Source organism: Pholcus phalangioides, unplaced genomic scaffold (genome assembly GCF_987345545.1).
Source record: "Pholcus phalangioides strain wild (caught in Gottingen) unplaced genomic scaffold, Ppha-v1.0 ptg000024l_1, whole genome shotgun sequence".
NCBI lineage: Eukaryota > Metazoa > Arthropoda > Arachnida > Araneae > Pholcidae > Pholcus > Pholcus phalangioides.
The window spans coordinates 11,394,261-11,412,650 of NW_028301616.1; the positions used below are offsets into that span (position 1 = coordinate 11,394,261).

Genomic DNA, 18,390 nt, shown 5'->3' on the forward strand with positions numbered 1-18,390 from the left:
TGTGTCCAGAGGATATACCAAGGCCATTCCGAATCGACCTCAACACGAGCTAGAAACTGCAGTGAGAACCGGAGTCGAGCGTGATAATCACGTTGAAGCAACCACTGCACAAGTGACAGTTTGTACCGATAATATTGGATGATATTCCGCATAATCTTATGGACAATTGAACGTGGTCTATCAAACGCCTGTGCTACACGCCTGACACTAGTGCTACCATGAGAATTTCAAGCTTTGTCCTCTTCCACCTGAAGCGCAACCTACTCTTCTGCGTCTATAGAGAAAAACACGGGGTTTCTTCCTCTTCCAAGAAAAACAGTCGACAATCCTATGGTTTCGAATTTCGTTATGATACTCCGAAGGTTATTAACATTCATTGGACCTTTTCGAGAATCTTTTTCCAAGTCCGATACTTCCGTAGAGGAGTTACTATGGAATTGTTGTTTTGAAAGATCAATTTGTGTGTGTGATCAAGAAAGATCTTGTAATGTTATCGTCATTATCAGCAGAAAACACATTGAGAAACAAGGTCTCTGCGAAATGTTTCTAGGTTTTATAACAGCTGCTGTGTGAAATCATATAAATATAGCCTATCTGTTTACTACGTGTATTCAAAGTAAAATGTCCTCTGGTGGCGACACGTTCAACTATCCCCACCTGTGTGAAAGAAATTCCCATTACTTCATGAAGGGCTCCACAAAATTTCACACTTTTCTGATGACTGGTTTCGCCTGTAGGCTACTCTAAAATATTGCCTTTTGATTATGGACGCCCTGAACGATACCGTTGCTACCGTCATCATCTTTGTCATAAGGTGTCATCTACGATTCGAAGATTGCTAGACGAATATCTCGAGCGTGGTTCATCATACACGATCTTCCCCGACACAGTCTCACCCAACTTTAGATCATTCCCATCATCACCTATGGCAGGGGTTTCCACCGTGGAAGCTCTCGCGGAACCTTTAATAACTATGAAGTAGTTCCGTGGAATCCCTGGTGATTATGAAATCGTGCCACGGAACCCTTGATGGTTATTGGCCTGTCCAACAGAACCCAAACTAATTTTGAATATTTCTCTAATTGAAGTGCTATCCCCAAGCCCGTCCTGACATCCTGATGGTATCTTGGGTAAAAGAATATGCCTGGAGCTCCACCTCCTAATTTCTGTACTTTATTCTCAGAATTTCCAATAAAGAAGAAACAGCTTTACGAGTATCAATAACTAGAAAATTCTTTTATGTGAAAGCTCTCTGGGTACTGGGATTTTTGAAGTTTCGTCAAAAATCAAGAATTGATTCGGCAGAACAAATTTGTGACGTTTGATTCCGCGAAAAAACCCCTAATAAGCTCTCACGGAACACCTGTTGGGAATCTATGATAAAGGCGGGTCATTTCACTGACTAATAAACGTGTCACGGTCCACTTGGGTTATCTGTAAACGTGCTTCGTGCTACTCAGGTGATCTGAAAATGGGCCGCGTTCCCCTTGAGTTACCTGGAAATATTCCGAGAGTCACTCAGGTGATATTAAAAGAGTCCCGGGCTCTTGCAGGGGGCCATGGGTGAGGGAACCGAAATGGCCTTTGTAGTAGAGTACAGGGGTGGCGCTTGGCCACACGGGGCACCGCTTAAGGGGATGCTAAATCCGGTAGTAAATGGGTAAAAGAAAATTCAATTTGTCAAAAAAAACCAAACTGTCGGCTCTGGAGGGGCGCAAAATCGGAAATGAAGGGCCGGAATAATGTTTTGTTAGGAATTGTTTGGATAAATTGTGAGGGAGGGGCATGACCTTCTAAGGGTAGGGCTGACAGGGCTCCAGCTTGAGGCCCGGAACTAAATCCTTATAACTTTTCTTTTTTCACTCTATAAATAAACTGTAGAAGGGGCCCCGTGGAAAATCGGGCATGGGCCCCCACGAAAGATTCCCTGACGCAGGAGGTAGGGGCTATGGAGGGAGCAATAGGAAAGAGGTGCAAAAAATAAGTCCCACACGGGTACAGATTTTGTCTCGAGCCGCACAGATAGCTTACATTCTTGTTTCTGGTATTACGATCAGAGGCCTTGTCTATTTTCTCAACGTATCCGTTGTCGATGTATAGTAGGACTCAAAAGCGTGATTTCGTGAGTTTTTACTGTGCTAAATTTTGTTGTCTTAAGTAAAGTCTACGCTGCCGCACCCCTTACACCCTCGCTTAAGCCGCCCCTGTTCCAATACATTATCACAGCAATGTAGTTTTAAGAAATTTTAAATTTCGCCGGTAGTTTTCCCCATGTATTATTTGATCTCTTGGAGTTCGTTATAACTGAATTCGACTTTATTTCTTTTCAGCAGAGGCAATGAATTGGCACCCCCTTTCAAAATTCATAAAAAATACCCCAGAGCAATCATTCTCTATTCGATTTTTATAAATATATTCCCTATCAGACCACTAATGAAGATAGTTGTGCTAAACTAGATAGCTATCCGTCTGTAATTGCATGAAAACGATGGGTTTTTCACAAGCTTTCATTTTTCACCCATCTACTTCTTGGGTTACATTTACTACCAGCACTCAAAAGAATGTCAATGAATGGTCAACAAATCTTTGTTTTCTTTATGGCAGCTCTCTTTGAATGAAAAGTCTTCGAACACCCACAATTTTCTGTCTTTACAGTTATACCATTTTGCTTAAGCCTCTTCTATAGTTTGTGTCAGGGCCTACTATCACTCCCAAGTCGTAAATCCACCGAGATTACATGAACCACTTTTTTTATTTCCTTCTTCCTCATGTTAATGTTACTTGAATGGGGAAAAATTACGAAAAAGATATTCTACGCATTTTGTTTCTAATTAAATTTTTTTAGTCACTCTGACTAAAAAAATTTAATGTCACAAATTTCTTCGTGGCCCCCGTATCAGTAGCCGTGGCTCCCCTTTTGCAAGATTTTCATCCGTGGCCCCCTGGAATATCCTAGGGCCCCCCCGGGGCCATATGGCCTCCGGTTAAGAACCACTGTCTAACCTATACATCGGCTCTTCGATGCAACATAAAGTTCATAAAATCTTGCACCAGGTGTCACCAGCTGTGCATACGTATTCCATTTGTGAGAAAAAACCGTTGACAGTATTCATTTTTATGTCTGGCTGGCAGAGATTGGCGCAATAGACTTCCATCCGATCTCGTTTTCACACCGAAGTACGCGTTATTTTGCAAACTATCAAACTTTGACATTTTGTGTTTCTTCATCAGATACCAATTTTAATTTAATGCCCCCCTGTATGTATGCACAGTATGTCATTATTTGGTATTTTCCTTTTCTTCCCCGCAAAGTAAGTGCAACCAGCTTTTTGTTGATGCAAATAAATAAATAAATAACAAGAGTGTTCAGCATATCGTCGCCCCTTATGCCACACATATGAATGTGCAAATTTTCATTTTTGGGCTTATCAGCTGGTTGGATTGGATCATTCATTTTGCTAAGTTTTGCCGGAAACGTAAATGTGTATCATCTACTGGAACGCCATTTACAATTTTAGGAGTACAACTTCTATAGAGTCACATTGGCACAGTAAACATTCAAAAGTCGTTTCCCAAAGTCTAGTAGAAATGTGCTCATTCATGTTTCTGACATGTAAAGGCTATTAAATAGCTTCATGTGTGCGGCCTTTTTACAGGGTGATCAGCGAATAAGCCCTTATTTCAAAATTAAATATCTCTACAACAAAGATCAATAGAATTATGCGGTAAACGGTACGTTTATTAGCAAAACTGTAAGAATGTTGTACAGAAATTTCGAAAATTTAGTTTTTTTTTTAAAACTTTTTTAAAATTAAAAAAAATCAAACAAAACTGGAGATTTTGGGGTTCCGAAAATCCTCATTTGTGTGAAGAGAAACCACTGCATTCGCCTAAAGTTACTGCATTGGCTGCGGTATGCGCCATGTGTGCTGACAAATTGTTCCAAAATTGTAACGTAACGTTCAGTAGTAATCGTTTCTCGCACGAAGAAGGGGCCGATAATGCCTCTGGTGCGTACCGCAGCCCATGCAGTAACTTTAGGCGAATGCAGTGGTTTCTCTCCACACAAATGAGGATTTTCGGAACCCCAAAATCTCCAGTTTTGTTTTGTTTTTTTTAAATTTTAAAACATTAAAAAAAAACTAAATTTTCGAAATTTCTGTACAACATTCTTAAAGTTTCGCTAATAAACGTACCGTTTACCGCATAATTCTATTGATCTTTGTTGTAGAGATATTTAATTTTGAAATAAGGGCTTATCCGCTGATCACCCTGTATTTCTTAATCTATTTCTATATTTATTTAAAGCAATTCTCTGGATGGATGCGCGAAATGAATAGAACACATTTTTAATAGCTAGCATAATAGTCTTATCAATATGATAAAGCCTTTGCTTATTTCCCAACTTCGATTTTGTCTAGTCATCCTTCTATTTTTTGGATGATATCTTGATTAGGGCTGGGAATCGATTACAATTTTCACGAAGCAAATCAAAAAATAGATTATCGACCGATTAATCAATTTCAATCGAATATTTTCAAATGCTAGTCATTCATAGCAAACGTAGTATCGGTAATTATATAACTTAGTTATATAAAAGATAATCTATTTTTTGATTTGCTTCGTGAAAATTGTAATCGATTCCCAGCCCTAATCAAGATATCATCCAAAAAATAGAAGGATAACTAGACAAAATCGAAGTTGGGAAATAAGCAAAGGCTTTATCATATTGAAACATACTAAAAGAAGTCAGTCTGGAAACATAACTAGGTCATCGCGTCTGAGTGGTTCGACATCTAATGGTTCATCAGACATTCAACAGCATCAAAAGATGTTCATGAATTAACATTTTCGTTTTCCCTACTTCAGATGGGTAATAACCCTCGGTTTCCGAAAGTATTATAAGAAATGTGCCTCTCCTCTTTCTCATGAAGTATTTATTCAAGGAGAATTCCCATACGTCTATTGATGGCGATGGTGTAACACGAATTAACTAACCTATCGTCAGAGGGAAATTGAATTGCAGCCGAATCGATTTCTTAACAAAACGACAATTTGAGTCAAATAATTGAGTTACCGTTTCCTCTAGTTAGGGTCGTCGTAGCCACTTTCGTTGTAGTACACAGTATTTAGTGACTGTTTGCCGATTCTCCTGTGAAACTCCCTCTTTCTAGTCAATCTCTTCTTGTTCAGAGAGGGTCGATGGGTACAGAATATCAATTGGATCAGATGGAGTTTTTGTATCGGACAACGAGGTGAGATTGCAGTTTTCTCGCTGTCTTCAAAATAGGTTAAAAAAAGAAGAAGAAATCAGATTTAGATGTGGAAGATTCTATTTCAATGTGACGTCAAGGACATTGATTCTTCTCCTGTTTGCGACGGCTTCTTGAGAAATCAATCGATAGCTTGATCGAAAAGTGAGTTGAAAATCCGAATTAATAGGTGCGATAGAATTGTGTTTTTGTGATCACTTCTGGTTTCCTTTGACGTCAAGAGTGACATCACGTCGGCTGATGAAATAGAGCTGGAAGCGTCAAAGTTTATTTATGATAAGCGGTGCGAGTAGAGTGACTATATGACCCACCTCTTATGGTACATTGTCGTGCTTTCGCGTGCTTTTGTTTTAATATAAAATTTCAAAAACATCCAGACCAGGATGAAACTCCAATCAGTAGCCTACTCTATAGATTTCATCGTGAGTTCCTGTAGTTTTGCAGATTGTGATCGTCCGAAATTGATCTTTTTTAAAATGTGTCACTCAATCTCGCTATTCATACGAAGGTTCCAACAGCTGGCTGATGCGAATATGAATTCAAGAAAGAAAATTCGATTACCCCTACGGAGAAACGAACCCCCGTTCTTTTACATGACGTGTGAACGCGCTAGTGGATCACTACGCTATAAAGGAAACGAATTTCTTTCCTTAGCTTGTATGCACTGAACGGGACCGTACATGGACAGAACAGAACAGACATGGACTGTCAGACCTCCAACAGTGAGATCTTCAACAGTGCTCGAGAGTGAATTAGACTGGTGGATTGAACCGTCTGAGCGGAATGGGGTGCTCCTCCCTTCTGTCATACAGTCCTTGATCGATCAAACTTCTGATTGCGCTTTTTACGATATGACTTTAAACAACTTTCTGTAATCGTTTATTATTAGTGCCCGTTTCACTTTCACTTGATTCATTTGATACTTCGATTTACATAATTTTAATTACGATGCATTATATGTAATCTTTGACATATCAATAAATCCTGGTTTTGCCGAAGATTTCGGGTCACCCCGTGGGGGCCGAAGTGCTTACGTTGCTTCTAGCGTCAGAGTCTGGATTTTTAGCGGTTTTTCCAGTCAGACCTCCGTGCTTTCTCTTCTTGTTCCCCTTACTCAACCGGACGGACTGTCAAGCTGTGTTTTTTCTGTAACCAACATGCCCTAAGGGGGTACCGAGCTTATATCGCTAGCGTGGCAGAGCCTGGTCATACTCGGTTGGTTCAGTTCAGTTCAGTGGGACCTAACTGAGCAAACAGCTCACATACACTAACATTTGCCGCCAGATAGCGACTAATTAGGCAGTCGAGTTTTCTTTCCCTCGTATGAATAGCAGAGAATTGCACCACGTCTTCAAATTAGTCGTCATGTGGTGCGAAATGTCAGTGTGTGAGCCGTTGGCTGAATTAGGACAGACTGCCCATGTACGGTCCCATTCAGTGCGCACAAGGTGTAAGGGAAGAAGTTCATTGCATATATATCTATAGAGTGATGGATCCCCTCGGAGAGAGAGAGAGAGAGAGAGAAATATTGGTGTCTGTCATTCATAGCAGTAGAAACTACAGCCAGCTATCGGCGAGAATGTTCTCGAATGTCATGCGATAGCAATGTCATCTACTAGGCTCCAGAAGAACTAAAACAACATCTTATACTTCTATCAAGAGCCGTCACCACAAGTACATCATTTTGGTCAGATCACAACAATACAGCCCACCGACGTTGTAGCGATTGCTTTTGCGCGTAGATTTAATTAAAACTTTCCTTTTTAAGTTATTTATTTTTTCTGACTTGACATTGATTTCTTTTTTTTTCTAGTTCTACAATTGGGCCTTAGAATCCTGGAATCCAACACCGCCAATTGGGAACCCCTGGTCTATCTAGCGCACTCACTCGTTATGTAAAAGGACGGGGGTTCATTTTCCCGTAGAGGCAGTCAAATTTTCTTTCCTGAATTCATCTTCGCAGCAGCCATTGATTTTCACTGTTTTTAAATTTTCAAATGGTGAATGAAATCCTGTATATTACTCACTCAAGAATAAATTTTCACTGGGATGACACATAGCTCAACACGGTACTTAGGAAAAAAAACTTAAAGAGGGAATCTGCTCTTTTCACAATATAATATTGAAGCTAGATGGCAGCACTTCTCAAACAGAAAACGCGTTTGCTCAGACATAATAGATACGTAAGTGTCACATATATATACAAGCGAAGGTTTTTGTGCTAATAATATTGCTATGGATAAGTTTTCTCGCAAGCCCTTGAAATGAGCAGAGGATGGGGGGATAATGCAGGACGTCACAGATTTATTCGCAGAACAGCTATTTATATGGAGATTTTGACGGAACGCGATCTACGAAGTCCAACAAACTGATTATCTCACTTTCGTCGTGGCATCACTTTTTATAGGAAAAATAAAGAGTTCTGGAAATTTCTGGCATATTATTGCGATCTCTCCACGCTTTTCCACTGGCAACAATTCCCCATTTAAACTAATTCCATCTAACTAATTGCTCACCACTAAAATAGGTTTAGAGAAGCGAGATGACTCGATCTGGCAGTTATATATATGTATACAAGTGTGTGTGTATATATATGTGTATTTCCCTTTCCTGTATTCAAGTTCTTCATGCATTTCATGTCCACCAGACACGCGCGTACTCATTGTCGTATTCATTGTTGCTCACAGAATAAGATGCCACGGGTGATCCTTAATTGTATAATTATATTCCCCCCACACAATATTTTTATTTTGTATATTTTCATCAGATATACCAGAGCGAATGAACTCTACCCAATAAAACTGATACTGCTCCGCAAGTTATCAAACCCATTTGCTCACCAACAAGGTGTTAAGCGAGACTGACTCGCTCCGATAGATATGTTATATTATACAATAAGATTTTCGTGTTGCTTGTTTGTTGTATCCTATGTATATAATATGACCAAAGTGAGATAACAGATGAGATGGCATGGTCCCAATTGCTTCTAATACATGGATTGTGCGCTAATATCATTCTCGACGAAACCCCTGAAATTTTCTCCAACTCCCATCCCCATCTTGTCTGTAATCACCAAAAGATTTGTTAATCACGACAGTCCGGGGAAAATATGTTGTAAAAATTTTGTACGTTATTATTTTTTTCTTTTTTGACTCAAAATAAAGTGTTCCGGACTCTACCTCGGAGCTGGGCTAGAAGAGATCTCGACAACGGGATAATACAAATACAACGCCACAACAGGCAAAATGCCCAACGAGGTGGCTGATAAAATTCCAGTGGGAAAGTTCTGGCGTTCATTCATTCAGCAGCAGAAACCTATCAAACAGCTTCCCTAGCTACCTCTTCTCCTATATAGGCGCTACTGACCGCATCGAGTTACGCTGACTGGGTGTGTATTTCTCCTTTATTTGCAAACGCTCGTCTGCACCAGTTTTTCTGGCACTTCAGTGTATTTGACCTCGCATAAATTATGCCATTAAAAATCAGCTATACGCGCTCTTTAGAGTTCAGTCAAGAGTGTGAAAGGATATGAGAGATATAAGCCCGTTCTTCTTCTTCTTCGATTTTTATGGTTGACAATCTGGTGCTGGAATGTTCGATCGTAAATTTTATGTAGGCCTGACTGGCTTCTCTGGAGACTTTTTGTCTGATAGCACCACCATAATTTTTTTTTCTTCATCCGCCAGGAGATGATATCCATAAGGGATATATCGAGAGAAGTTTTTTTTTTTGCTTCAACTTTAGAAAGTCACGGTTCTCAACTTTCACTGAAACTATAAAGTGCATAAAGAGAAGAATTATCCATTCTATATCAAATGGAGATGCTGCTACTATTGCCACCTATCGAGAAAATTGGCAATTGTACGTGGATTTTGAGACAGTGAAATTCCTTAACGAATTCGATATAACTAGTGCTTGGAAGTTATTGAAAGTGAGCAATTACGGTGCCAACATTTTCCAGGCAAACAACAACAAAACCGACCATGACTCCCCAGCTCTGTCCCCCACAAGAGATTTAAGCTGGGTATTCAAAAAAAAAAAAATGTAGGTCATGGTGGAGAAATTTTATGTGCATACCTAACAAACTCATCCACAGACCCTTGCCTCCTACTTTCTTGCAAAGCCAACTTTTTTCGAATTTGGAAAAGTATTATTGAAAGGGTATACGTATGCGTTACAAGTGTACACCGACAGCAAGGACAAGTGGCCAACGTAATCTGAATTTATACATTAACCAAATGTCTGTAGTTAAAGCGATTTTGAACAGCACAACAGGGAGACAGATTCTAAAGTGAAACGAAAGTCGCAACTCATTTTTTTCGAGGGATACGTGAAGTACCCCAAATACAGAAGTTGTCAAAACATGTCAACTTCACTCCCATCACTGATAAGTTTTTACCGGGACACTTCCCGTGAGCCTGATGAAAACTCTGGGTGCCATGTGGACCTGTTTGGGTTGGACTTGTTTTTGTAGGCCTTGTGACCCTGGTGCTCTTCCTGGATCGGATGCTGAAATTTTTCTCCAGCATGGTATCGTTAACCACTCACAGCCCCGTCTGGGGGAACGGGTGGGAATCATCTCCTAGTCAGGTGTGGGTGTGATTAAAACCTCTTGACTGATCGCATTTGATCAGTAGGCCGGAAGTTGTGCACCCGCTATTATATAGCATGACCGATTAGAATGGGTCAAGTAAAGCTTGAGTAAATGTATAGTATTACCTTTGGTGAGTGAGTCAACAGCATCAGACACCCTTTTCTTCAAGGCCCTGGAGACGGTGATGAGCGTCGACTTGGGCAAGATGGCTCCGATGGTCACAACCTGCGACTGGCGCTCTCCGGTGCCGATCTCTAACCAGGCAGCGACCAGCAGCAGGACCATCGTCGATATCAGAGGTCGACATCGCACCACGGATTTCAATGTCCACCCCATCGTCATCATCGATCTGCCCGTAGATCTCTCGGCAGGTTATCCGCCCGACAGCACGTCTTCTTCCATCTCGTCACTGCAACGACGACGGCCAACAGATGTTCAGCAAAGATTTATTGAACCTGATTATATCTCTCTCTGGCTCTTCAATCAACCAACATTCTTCGGATTCGGTACCTATTGAATAGAAAACCATGTAATACATTTCGTTGTTATTTTGTTTTAATTGAAGTCTGTTGAGCATAAATAATTCCTAAGAAGATTATTATCCACGTATACTCAGACTCCTGCATTCCAGCTATACGAGCACCATCTTGAACTGAAATTAGGTTGGCATTTACCTTCATCAACCCATTTGCATTTACAAACTGAATAATTCCGGAATTTTTATTGGTTCCTTATCACCAAGCATATGGTGATTGTTCCTTATCACCGAAAGTGGAATAACCCGGTTTCACAGAATTTCATTTCAAAAATCTGCTCTTCTTTCCTGGAGGTTAAGAAAAATATTCGGAAGTAATATAACTTGGACTCTTCGTCGAATTCAATCCTCTCTTACCGTTTCGCTTTTTCCTTCGCCAAATGCCACCAATGAATATCGAAATACTACAGTCGAATCTCGTTGTAACGTACTCGAAGAGACCGGAGAAATCCCTTCGTTATAATGAAATTTCGTTATAAAGGAATTCCAGGTGTTTGCATTTTTCCTATGTAAACTTATTTGGGAGATTTGAAAAGCTTTCGTTAAAACGAGATTTTCGCTATAACGGTATTCGTTAAAACGAGATTCGGCTGGACTAATACCTTATAGAACCGGTTTCGTTATCGATGAATGTTGATATAGTCCAACTGATTTATGAAGTGAGTAGCTGATATAATGCCGTGATGTAAATTGGTAAGTTGACAATTTTTTGTGTGACGACCCTGTCCTTGGGTCCATAAGCATTGAAATCTGGAAAGCTCGGGGTACTCAAGCCCTTACATTAATTTTTTTTGATGCGGCTGAGACCCCAGACATCCCCCCCCCTTCGTATGTATAATACATGAATACACAATCCAATGCACGCAGCATTTCGTAACCTTCGTAAGTCTTCGTTGTAGAGAGCTTAAAATGTGTTCAAAATTCACTCTATACCAGTTCCGAGAGTGAAAATACAGTGTTTCATAAGAAAAGTCTAAATTTTTATACGGTCCTCCTGTGCTGTAACTTCGAAGCAGGAAGTTGTTGCCCTGACTCCGCTGATGCCACCAAAAATTTCCATGTTTCTAAGTGCAATATACGCCGATATATCCGAATTGGAAAATGTAGACAATTTGAGAAAGAACAACATAAATGAAGGAAAAAAACATTGTCCGTAACTTTTTGCTGCCGATTCTCATTTTTTCTCCAATTTTTGAATTCAAAAATATCACAGCGTATATTGCACTTAGAAACATGTAATTTTGTTGTTGGCCTCAAGAAAGGCACGGCAGCAACTGAAGTTAGAGGACAAGAGGAACGCATAAACAATTACAAATTTTTATTGCACGACATACTGTATTTTCGCTCTCAAAACTGATACAGTGTTTAAAAGTGGTTCTTTTTAAAAGCTAAAACCATCCATCCCGATGAATTGTTGGTGAGATAAAGGCCTTATCCGGACTTACATGGCACCCTGAATACTACTACTTCACCAACTCTGGTCATATCGCTATATTGCAATGGGTTTGGAAATGAAGGCGTTGCCTATCGGTGGTCGCCTCGAGTTCGTTAGGAAAAATATCTTATCCATATCCTCCCTCGGGTTCGAAACCGAGACCCTCACGGGGGTAGACGAACACCTTACCACCACGCCACGGCAGCACAACCTGCGCACTGGCACCCTGTATACTGGACATATACATAGTAACCCAACGCCACATCAATTTTTTCTCCGTATCAACACCTATGGCCAAAAAAACAGAACAAAAGAAAAAAACCAAACAACAAACTCATACTGCAACAACACAGGATTTACATACATTGTCTGAATGGAAATTTTTTTTCCTCTCCTTTAGAGAATTTACCGATCTGTCAGTTCATGAATAACCAAAAGAACACATATTCCAACTTATTTTGGGAATTTATTCAAGCAAAAAGAGGAAAGGGGGAAAAAAGAATAAAGGGATATATATATATCCTTAAGCACGCGAGACAAGAATTCTTATGAGATTAACTAGATGAAGAGGGGAAAAATAAAAGTTTAAAAGAATCCCGGAAATTCCGTTCTTCCTCGAAGGCAAAAAGAAATGTCCGTGAATGCATTAAAAGAGAAAAACCCCTTCTTCATTCTTCTTATAAAAAGACAGATATCGCTTATCTTATCACGCATCTTAAAGAAACTTCTCCGTCATTGTCCTTGAATGAAGTCTTCCGTACCCCGTAGCGAATGCCAAATATTCATTTCAAATGACGTATAAGGATTCCGGGCTCAAGATGTCAGCTCATTACTGTTAAAACGGAAGCTCATACAGGGGGGTGCTTTGAAAATGAGTGCATGAATTTGAAAGGGAATATAGTTAAAAACGGTTAAGTATGCGCTCATATAGAAATATCCTCTCCACATGTTAATACAAGATTCATTGAAAGACTGTGGAGATGAAGATTACAAGGAAGGCAATTCATCACTGCCCACACGGGGACTCGAACCCCGGTCTCTCGCTTGGCGGGCGAGTGCTCTCGTATGCGCTGTTTGCTGCACTTTTATTGGAGAGACTGACATGTGAACATGGCTGAGCAAATTTCCGAAAGTTTTTCATGTGACTTGAAATACTACATGCCCGAATCAAAGATTTTCCATGACCGAAAAATGTTATCTCACTGCATTTACTTACTTTAAAAAAATCGTAGCCGATATACGGTACGGAACGGGACTCGGCCATAAGCGGACCTACCATAGGGTGGCCAGATCACGTGACTGAGAAAGTGGGACAAATCCCGATGAGAACCGGGACATGATGCAAATTCACTCACATTCCATACCGTGCACCGGCCATTCTCTATCGACAATTGTCCATTTTAGCCATTGCCTCGGATGAGGGTTCTGGGCGGTGTCGGGTACTTTATTATGCATATATATGTATAATGTATCACATGCACGACAATAAAGCATTAAAATAATTCGCAATAGCAATTACAGAAAATATGACAACTAACAAAAAAAAAACGATGGTTTTGAACCGATGTGCAGAATGAAACTGAACAACATGTGGTATGAAACTATAATACTCGTATTTTCATGCTGCATACCGCTGTAAATTTGCATGCGCCAAAATACTCGGCGGCTCTTTTTACTCGCAGGGGTTCTGAACGTTTTGTGTTCCAACGGCTCTTTTTTACTCACGAAACGATAGCTGGAATCCCCCTCAGCCAATAAGATGAAGGCTAAAGATCCCTTTACAGAAGAATATTCAGCACAAAATAATAGAAAAACAATAAGTAAAATTGTTTTCTTACAATTGATCCCCCCCCCCGACACCAAAGAACTCCCATGGGGCGTTTCTTAACCAGAGGGCAACTGGTTAAGAACAAATGCCTTATCGGAAAAAAGCTGCGACACAACATAATCATATCAAAATTACAGTCACTGACTCCACCTCCTTACCAGATCATGGCCAGTGCCGCGTTAACGCATGGGCCCACCAGGACACGGCCCGGCAGTCTAAAGAGAAGAGGGCCTAAAAAAAAGAGAAGGTGAATTTTTCAAGAATTTTACATGTCAAAATATTCTCAGCAGAATTACTTGGTCCGGGGCTCTTAACACGGCCGTGATCATGGCCCGCCGATTTGTTTCAATGAAGAAATATAAGCAAGTGGTCGTATGTGCTGTGAACCTATAACGGGAAGTTTGTTTCCGTTTAATGCTTGCCATAGTGCTGACATCCGCCATTATTTTTTTCAAAATATGAGTGAAGTGTAATGATTAAAATAATTGTACAGTTGTAGACCTGTGACTTTCTGTGGACAGACTTTTCTAACGGGGAGATCGGCTCGCATTCGATGTTGGGAACCACAATTCGGAAAGTAGATGGCACCACCATACTGATATGGAACTCGAAACAAGTCAGGAATGAGTAACAAAGTGGTGATTTCAGACGAATAAAGTACACTTGACCAGTGAGAGACATTTAATAAAGTCTCTCCGAGTAGCTGACGATCCATTGCAATTCAGTCATCCGTCATAACCCTACAAAGAGCAACAGTTGTTCCTTGAACGAATGAATGAATGAATAGCAGCCACTGCTCACAATTGGCTCAGTTCCCGTCTGGATGAGTTCCAAAATCAAGACAGGAAGGAAGGAAGAGCCATTAATGATTTATTCCGTCTGGGAAAGGAAGAAAGAGGAACAGAATGAAAGCACAAGTCGAAAGTGAACAGACATTTATCTAAATGGTGGATCTCGAAAACGTTCAACAGATTCATCTGTTTCCGGTCCGTAAATAGTCGAAACGAACTGTTTTGGAGTTACCTGACTTTAAGCCATTTAGATCATTGAAACATATGAACCCACTTATTTCTGACACCTGTCGTCCATGTAACAAATGTAGTTTTTCCGACTGGCATGATGGGGGAAGTTCGTCAACCAGACGCCTCCGATAAATAACTAGTACCCGGCGCATGAGCGCCATCCCGCGTAAGTTCGACAGTAACAAGAGTATGGCGGGAGAGGATGTATGATAGCAAAAGAGAGATAAATCGAAGTTAGGGCAATTAGTCTTGAACTAGGGGTCGCTACGTTCCCATCAAGGTTAGCTCAGATTACCAACCAGTTCAATTGTCGAGCAAAGTCGGACAACATCAGTAGGCGTACTGTGCCAAGAATACTCAGTAGGCTTCCAGAGTCGAAGAACTTCAAGAATACCATCGATGGATGCAAATCATTAAAACCCAACGTCTTGACTGGAACAGAAAAAAAAATGAGACCCCTTATGACTATTATTCAAGAGTGCATGCACCTCGTACACATTAGTCCGCGGAATTTCTGCCTAACGTGTGTTCTGTGGCTCTAACGTGTTTATGTTACCGAAGTTACGTTTCGTGTTCGGGAAGTGCTCCATCTATCAATCGTATTGAAAATGAAAATGATATAGATACCTACATTTTATTTCTTCCTCTGAGGACAATTGTGTTATCAGTCTGATTGTTTTTTTCAAAACTTTTTTTTTAATTTTGCTACTACAAAACTGCGCATAAACATTGTGGAAACCTGGTTAGTTAATCATATTTTTTTAAACGAAGATTTTATATTAAATAATTTGGACTTACTCATTTAGCAGCTAGTATTGAACTATAAGACATTTATCGGGAGAGTCGGGCCAAATAGTCCGCGATTTCTGAGTTTAATAAAGCATACAGTGAAGTATGAGATAACGAGCCTCATTCGCCTCATAACATGATGGTTTCTCGCACATCATAACGTATAGACATTTCACCAAAATGGGTAGCTGAACCCAATGACCAGGAAGAAAAATTGCACGCGAGGAAGCACCAAAGAGAGTTGGAGAAGAAAGACTGAAATGGGAACTAAACCATATGTTTTAAGCAAACAAATGGTTTGGTATTATATTTAGTGGTACAAAAAAATGTAGTTCACATCTTCCAGACGGATTTTTTCAGCAGACAGTAAGGTGGAGCTTCGATAATGGTATGGGCAGCATAAGTGTCTAATGATCAGGGTTCCTTAATCTTCGAATTTGGTCGTTAAAACTGATGCTTAAAGGACATCCTCGAGAACAATTTTCCACTGATTGGAGAAGACCTAAGGAGGACCAATCTTGACATTTCAACATTATAACGTGTCTATTCAAAGATCTGCTGCCACAAAAAAAAGTATCTTTAATCGCGAAAAAGTATCGATTTTACACTGAACATCGATGAGTCGTAGACATAAACTCTATTTGGAGTATATGGGGCTTACTTACGATAAATGTGTTTGCAATTGAAATACAGTATTCGACTGTTGATGACTTGAAGAGCTCTAAGGAGGAAGCATATTAGTTTCGATGTTGAAACTCTACAGAATATAATTAGATCCATGTGTTTGAAGTTGTTGGAAAAAATTGAAAAGTCTATCAGCTATTAACCAATTTACGATCAAGGACGTAATATTGCGTCCGAAAGCCACTAGAGAAAAAGTCAAACAAGCTCATTGTTTTCTTTCTTCTCTTATCACCGTCAGGATTTGTTGCAACCCTACAAATTTGTTTTTTTTTACCTTATATTTATTTCTATATAACTATTAGTGACTGTTTTACCCCCACATGTGATGTATCCTTCTATTATAAGAGTAAAACAGAACTGGTTGGGTGAGGGTGAAAAGAGAAATCTACTTCGTATGATTACACTCGCTTATCTCTTATCTGCTTAAGTATTATACTGTTTTCCTCTCCATTTGTTTTTTTTCTCCATCAACTTCTTTAACTTTCTCTATCGTGCGGTTAGGTTGGGACGTTGGGACGAGGTTACCATATTTTTCGCCCATTCATCAAATAGAGATCATTCGGATTTCTCGCCGAAACCTTGTAAGCTAAGCGATTTACAAGAATGTAATTTTTGTAAATATGAATTTTCTCTAAAGTTTTGAGACAGCCATTCTTTGTATTTTCGATCTAAATGTTCTTTCGTAGAAATTTATTTTCTTCCTTTTCTATAAATGTAGAAATGCAATTATTATCCATTAAAAGTTGCTGATTTTACTCGCCGTATTTTTCTTGTTATTTTAAATGCTTTACCTAAAATTTTGAGACGCGGACTGTAATAACAATAAGCTATACCTGGAAAACTTATGTTGAATAAACGATCCATCATTGAAATGAATAACCCAATAGCCAAAACCTCGCACAATAGCCCATATCCCATTAATCTGGCGTTCAAAAGCAATTTATTTGAATTCTTCTTCTTCATCTTATAGTCATCACACGAAGAATAAAAATTAATGATGGAATAATGATGATACTTCACAAAAATTTTCTACTGAACCAATTATATTCTCTGGTCCATATTATTTCGAATAATTGGGGAAGGATATCATTAGATTTAAATTTATAGTTGGTTTTCTTAATTATTAGAGCATTCAGGGACCAAATTTACAGATAGTTGCGATAAATCGTCGACCGAATCTATTTAATTATCGTTTTTAGTTCAATGTGTGTGCATATATATACATATATATATACAGTAATTCCTGTAAAGCGTTTCCTCATTATAAATTAGTTGTTTTAATGGTCCTTAATGGTCATTTCTGCTGGAATTTAGAAAACAAATGACTAGAGCCCGTATTATGTGCGCTAAAAAAGTGGCAAAATATGCAATGAAAATGCTGAAGTATTCACTAAAATTGCTTAAATATGCATTAAAAACGTGAAAATATGCTCTAATATACATAGATAAATCTTCATTTGAATATACTTAGATATGCTATGAAATAAAATATAGGTGCTAAAAATGAAAAATAAAATAAGCATTTGAAAGTGCCAAGAAAAAGAAAAATCATAAAAGCTGTAAAAATATGCCTTGAAAATTCTTCCACTTTATATGTATACAGTATAATACATTGTACGAATATTGAGAAATATATAAGTGAAAGAAGGAAAAAAATATGTGCAGTCAAAAATGAAAAAAAAGAAAATATCCATAAACATGCGCATTAAAAATATGCAAAAATAGCAAGATATGTACAAAAATGGGGAAAAAAAAAATGTATAATAGAAGTACTGAAGTATGCCCTAACCTAACAGAAATAAATATATACTCTGTAAAATTATAAAATTTGCGCAAAAAATTAGGAACATATGTATTTAGAAGTGATACAATATGTATTTAAAAATAAAAAGTGTTTAAAATAGTCATTTAAAAATTTGCCTGAAATTATGTATTCAAAAGTGCCTAAAATATGCCCTAGAATGAATAACATTCGACGTGGCAGAGTACTTTCTTCAAAGTATTAAAGAAATTTCAAGAGTGAAAAGTTAAGCATCATCCTGTAAACATTGGTAGAGTGCCGTCCATAGAAGAAATGCTAAAAATACGCCCTTATTTTTCTAAAATTTCGGTGATTTCATGCATTTATAATCACACTAACTATAAACAGCGTTAAAATATGCAATTGCACATGCACCTATGCGTTTGCATATAATACGAGCTCTATTAATGATTTATGTGCGCTGAAAAT

At 39.0% G+C, this 18,390-nt stretch overlaps 1 protein-coding gene across 2 annotated transcripts in view; it reads right to left on the bottom strand.

Moving 5' to 3' along the window:
* LOC149068732 (glutamate receptor ionotropic, NMDA 2B-like) overlaps positions 1-18,390 on the bottom strand; it is a 194,383-nt gene that overhangs the window by 121,923 nt on the left and 54,070 nt on the right. For both annotated transcript variants that reach the window (XM_089250804.1, XM_089250805.1), the window contains exon 2: positions 9,993-10,377. In XM_089250804.1, coding sequence (XP_089106930.1) covers positions 9,993-10,212 — 220 coding nt within the window. In that variant the 5' untranslated portion in view covers positions 10,213-10,377. The remainder of the gene's footprint in view (positions 1-9,992; positions 10,378-18,390) is intronic.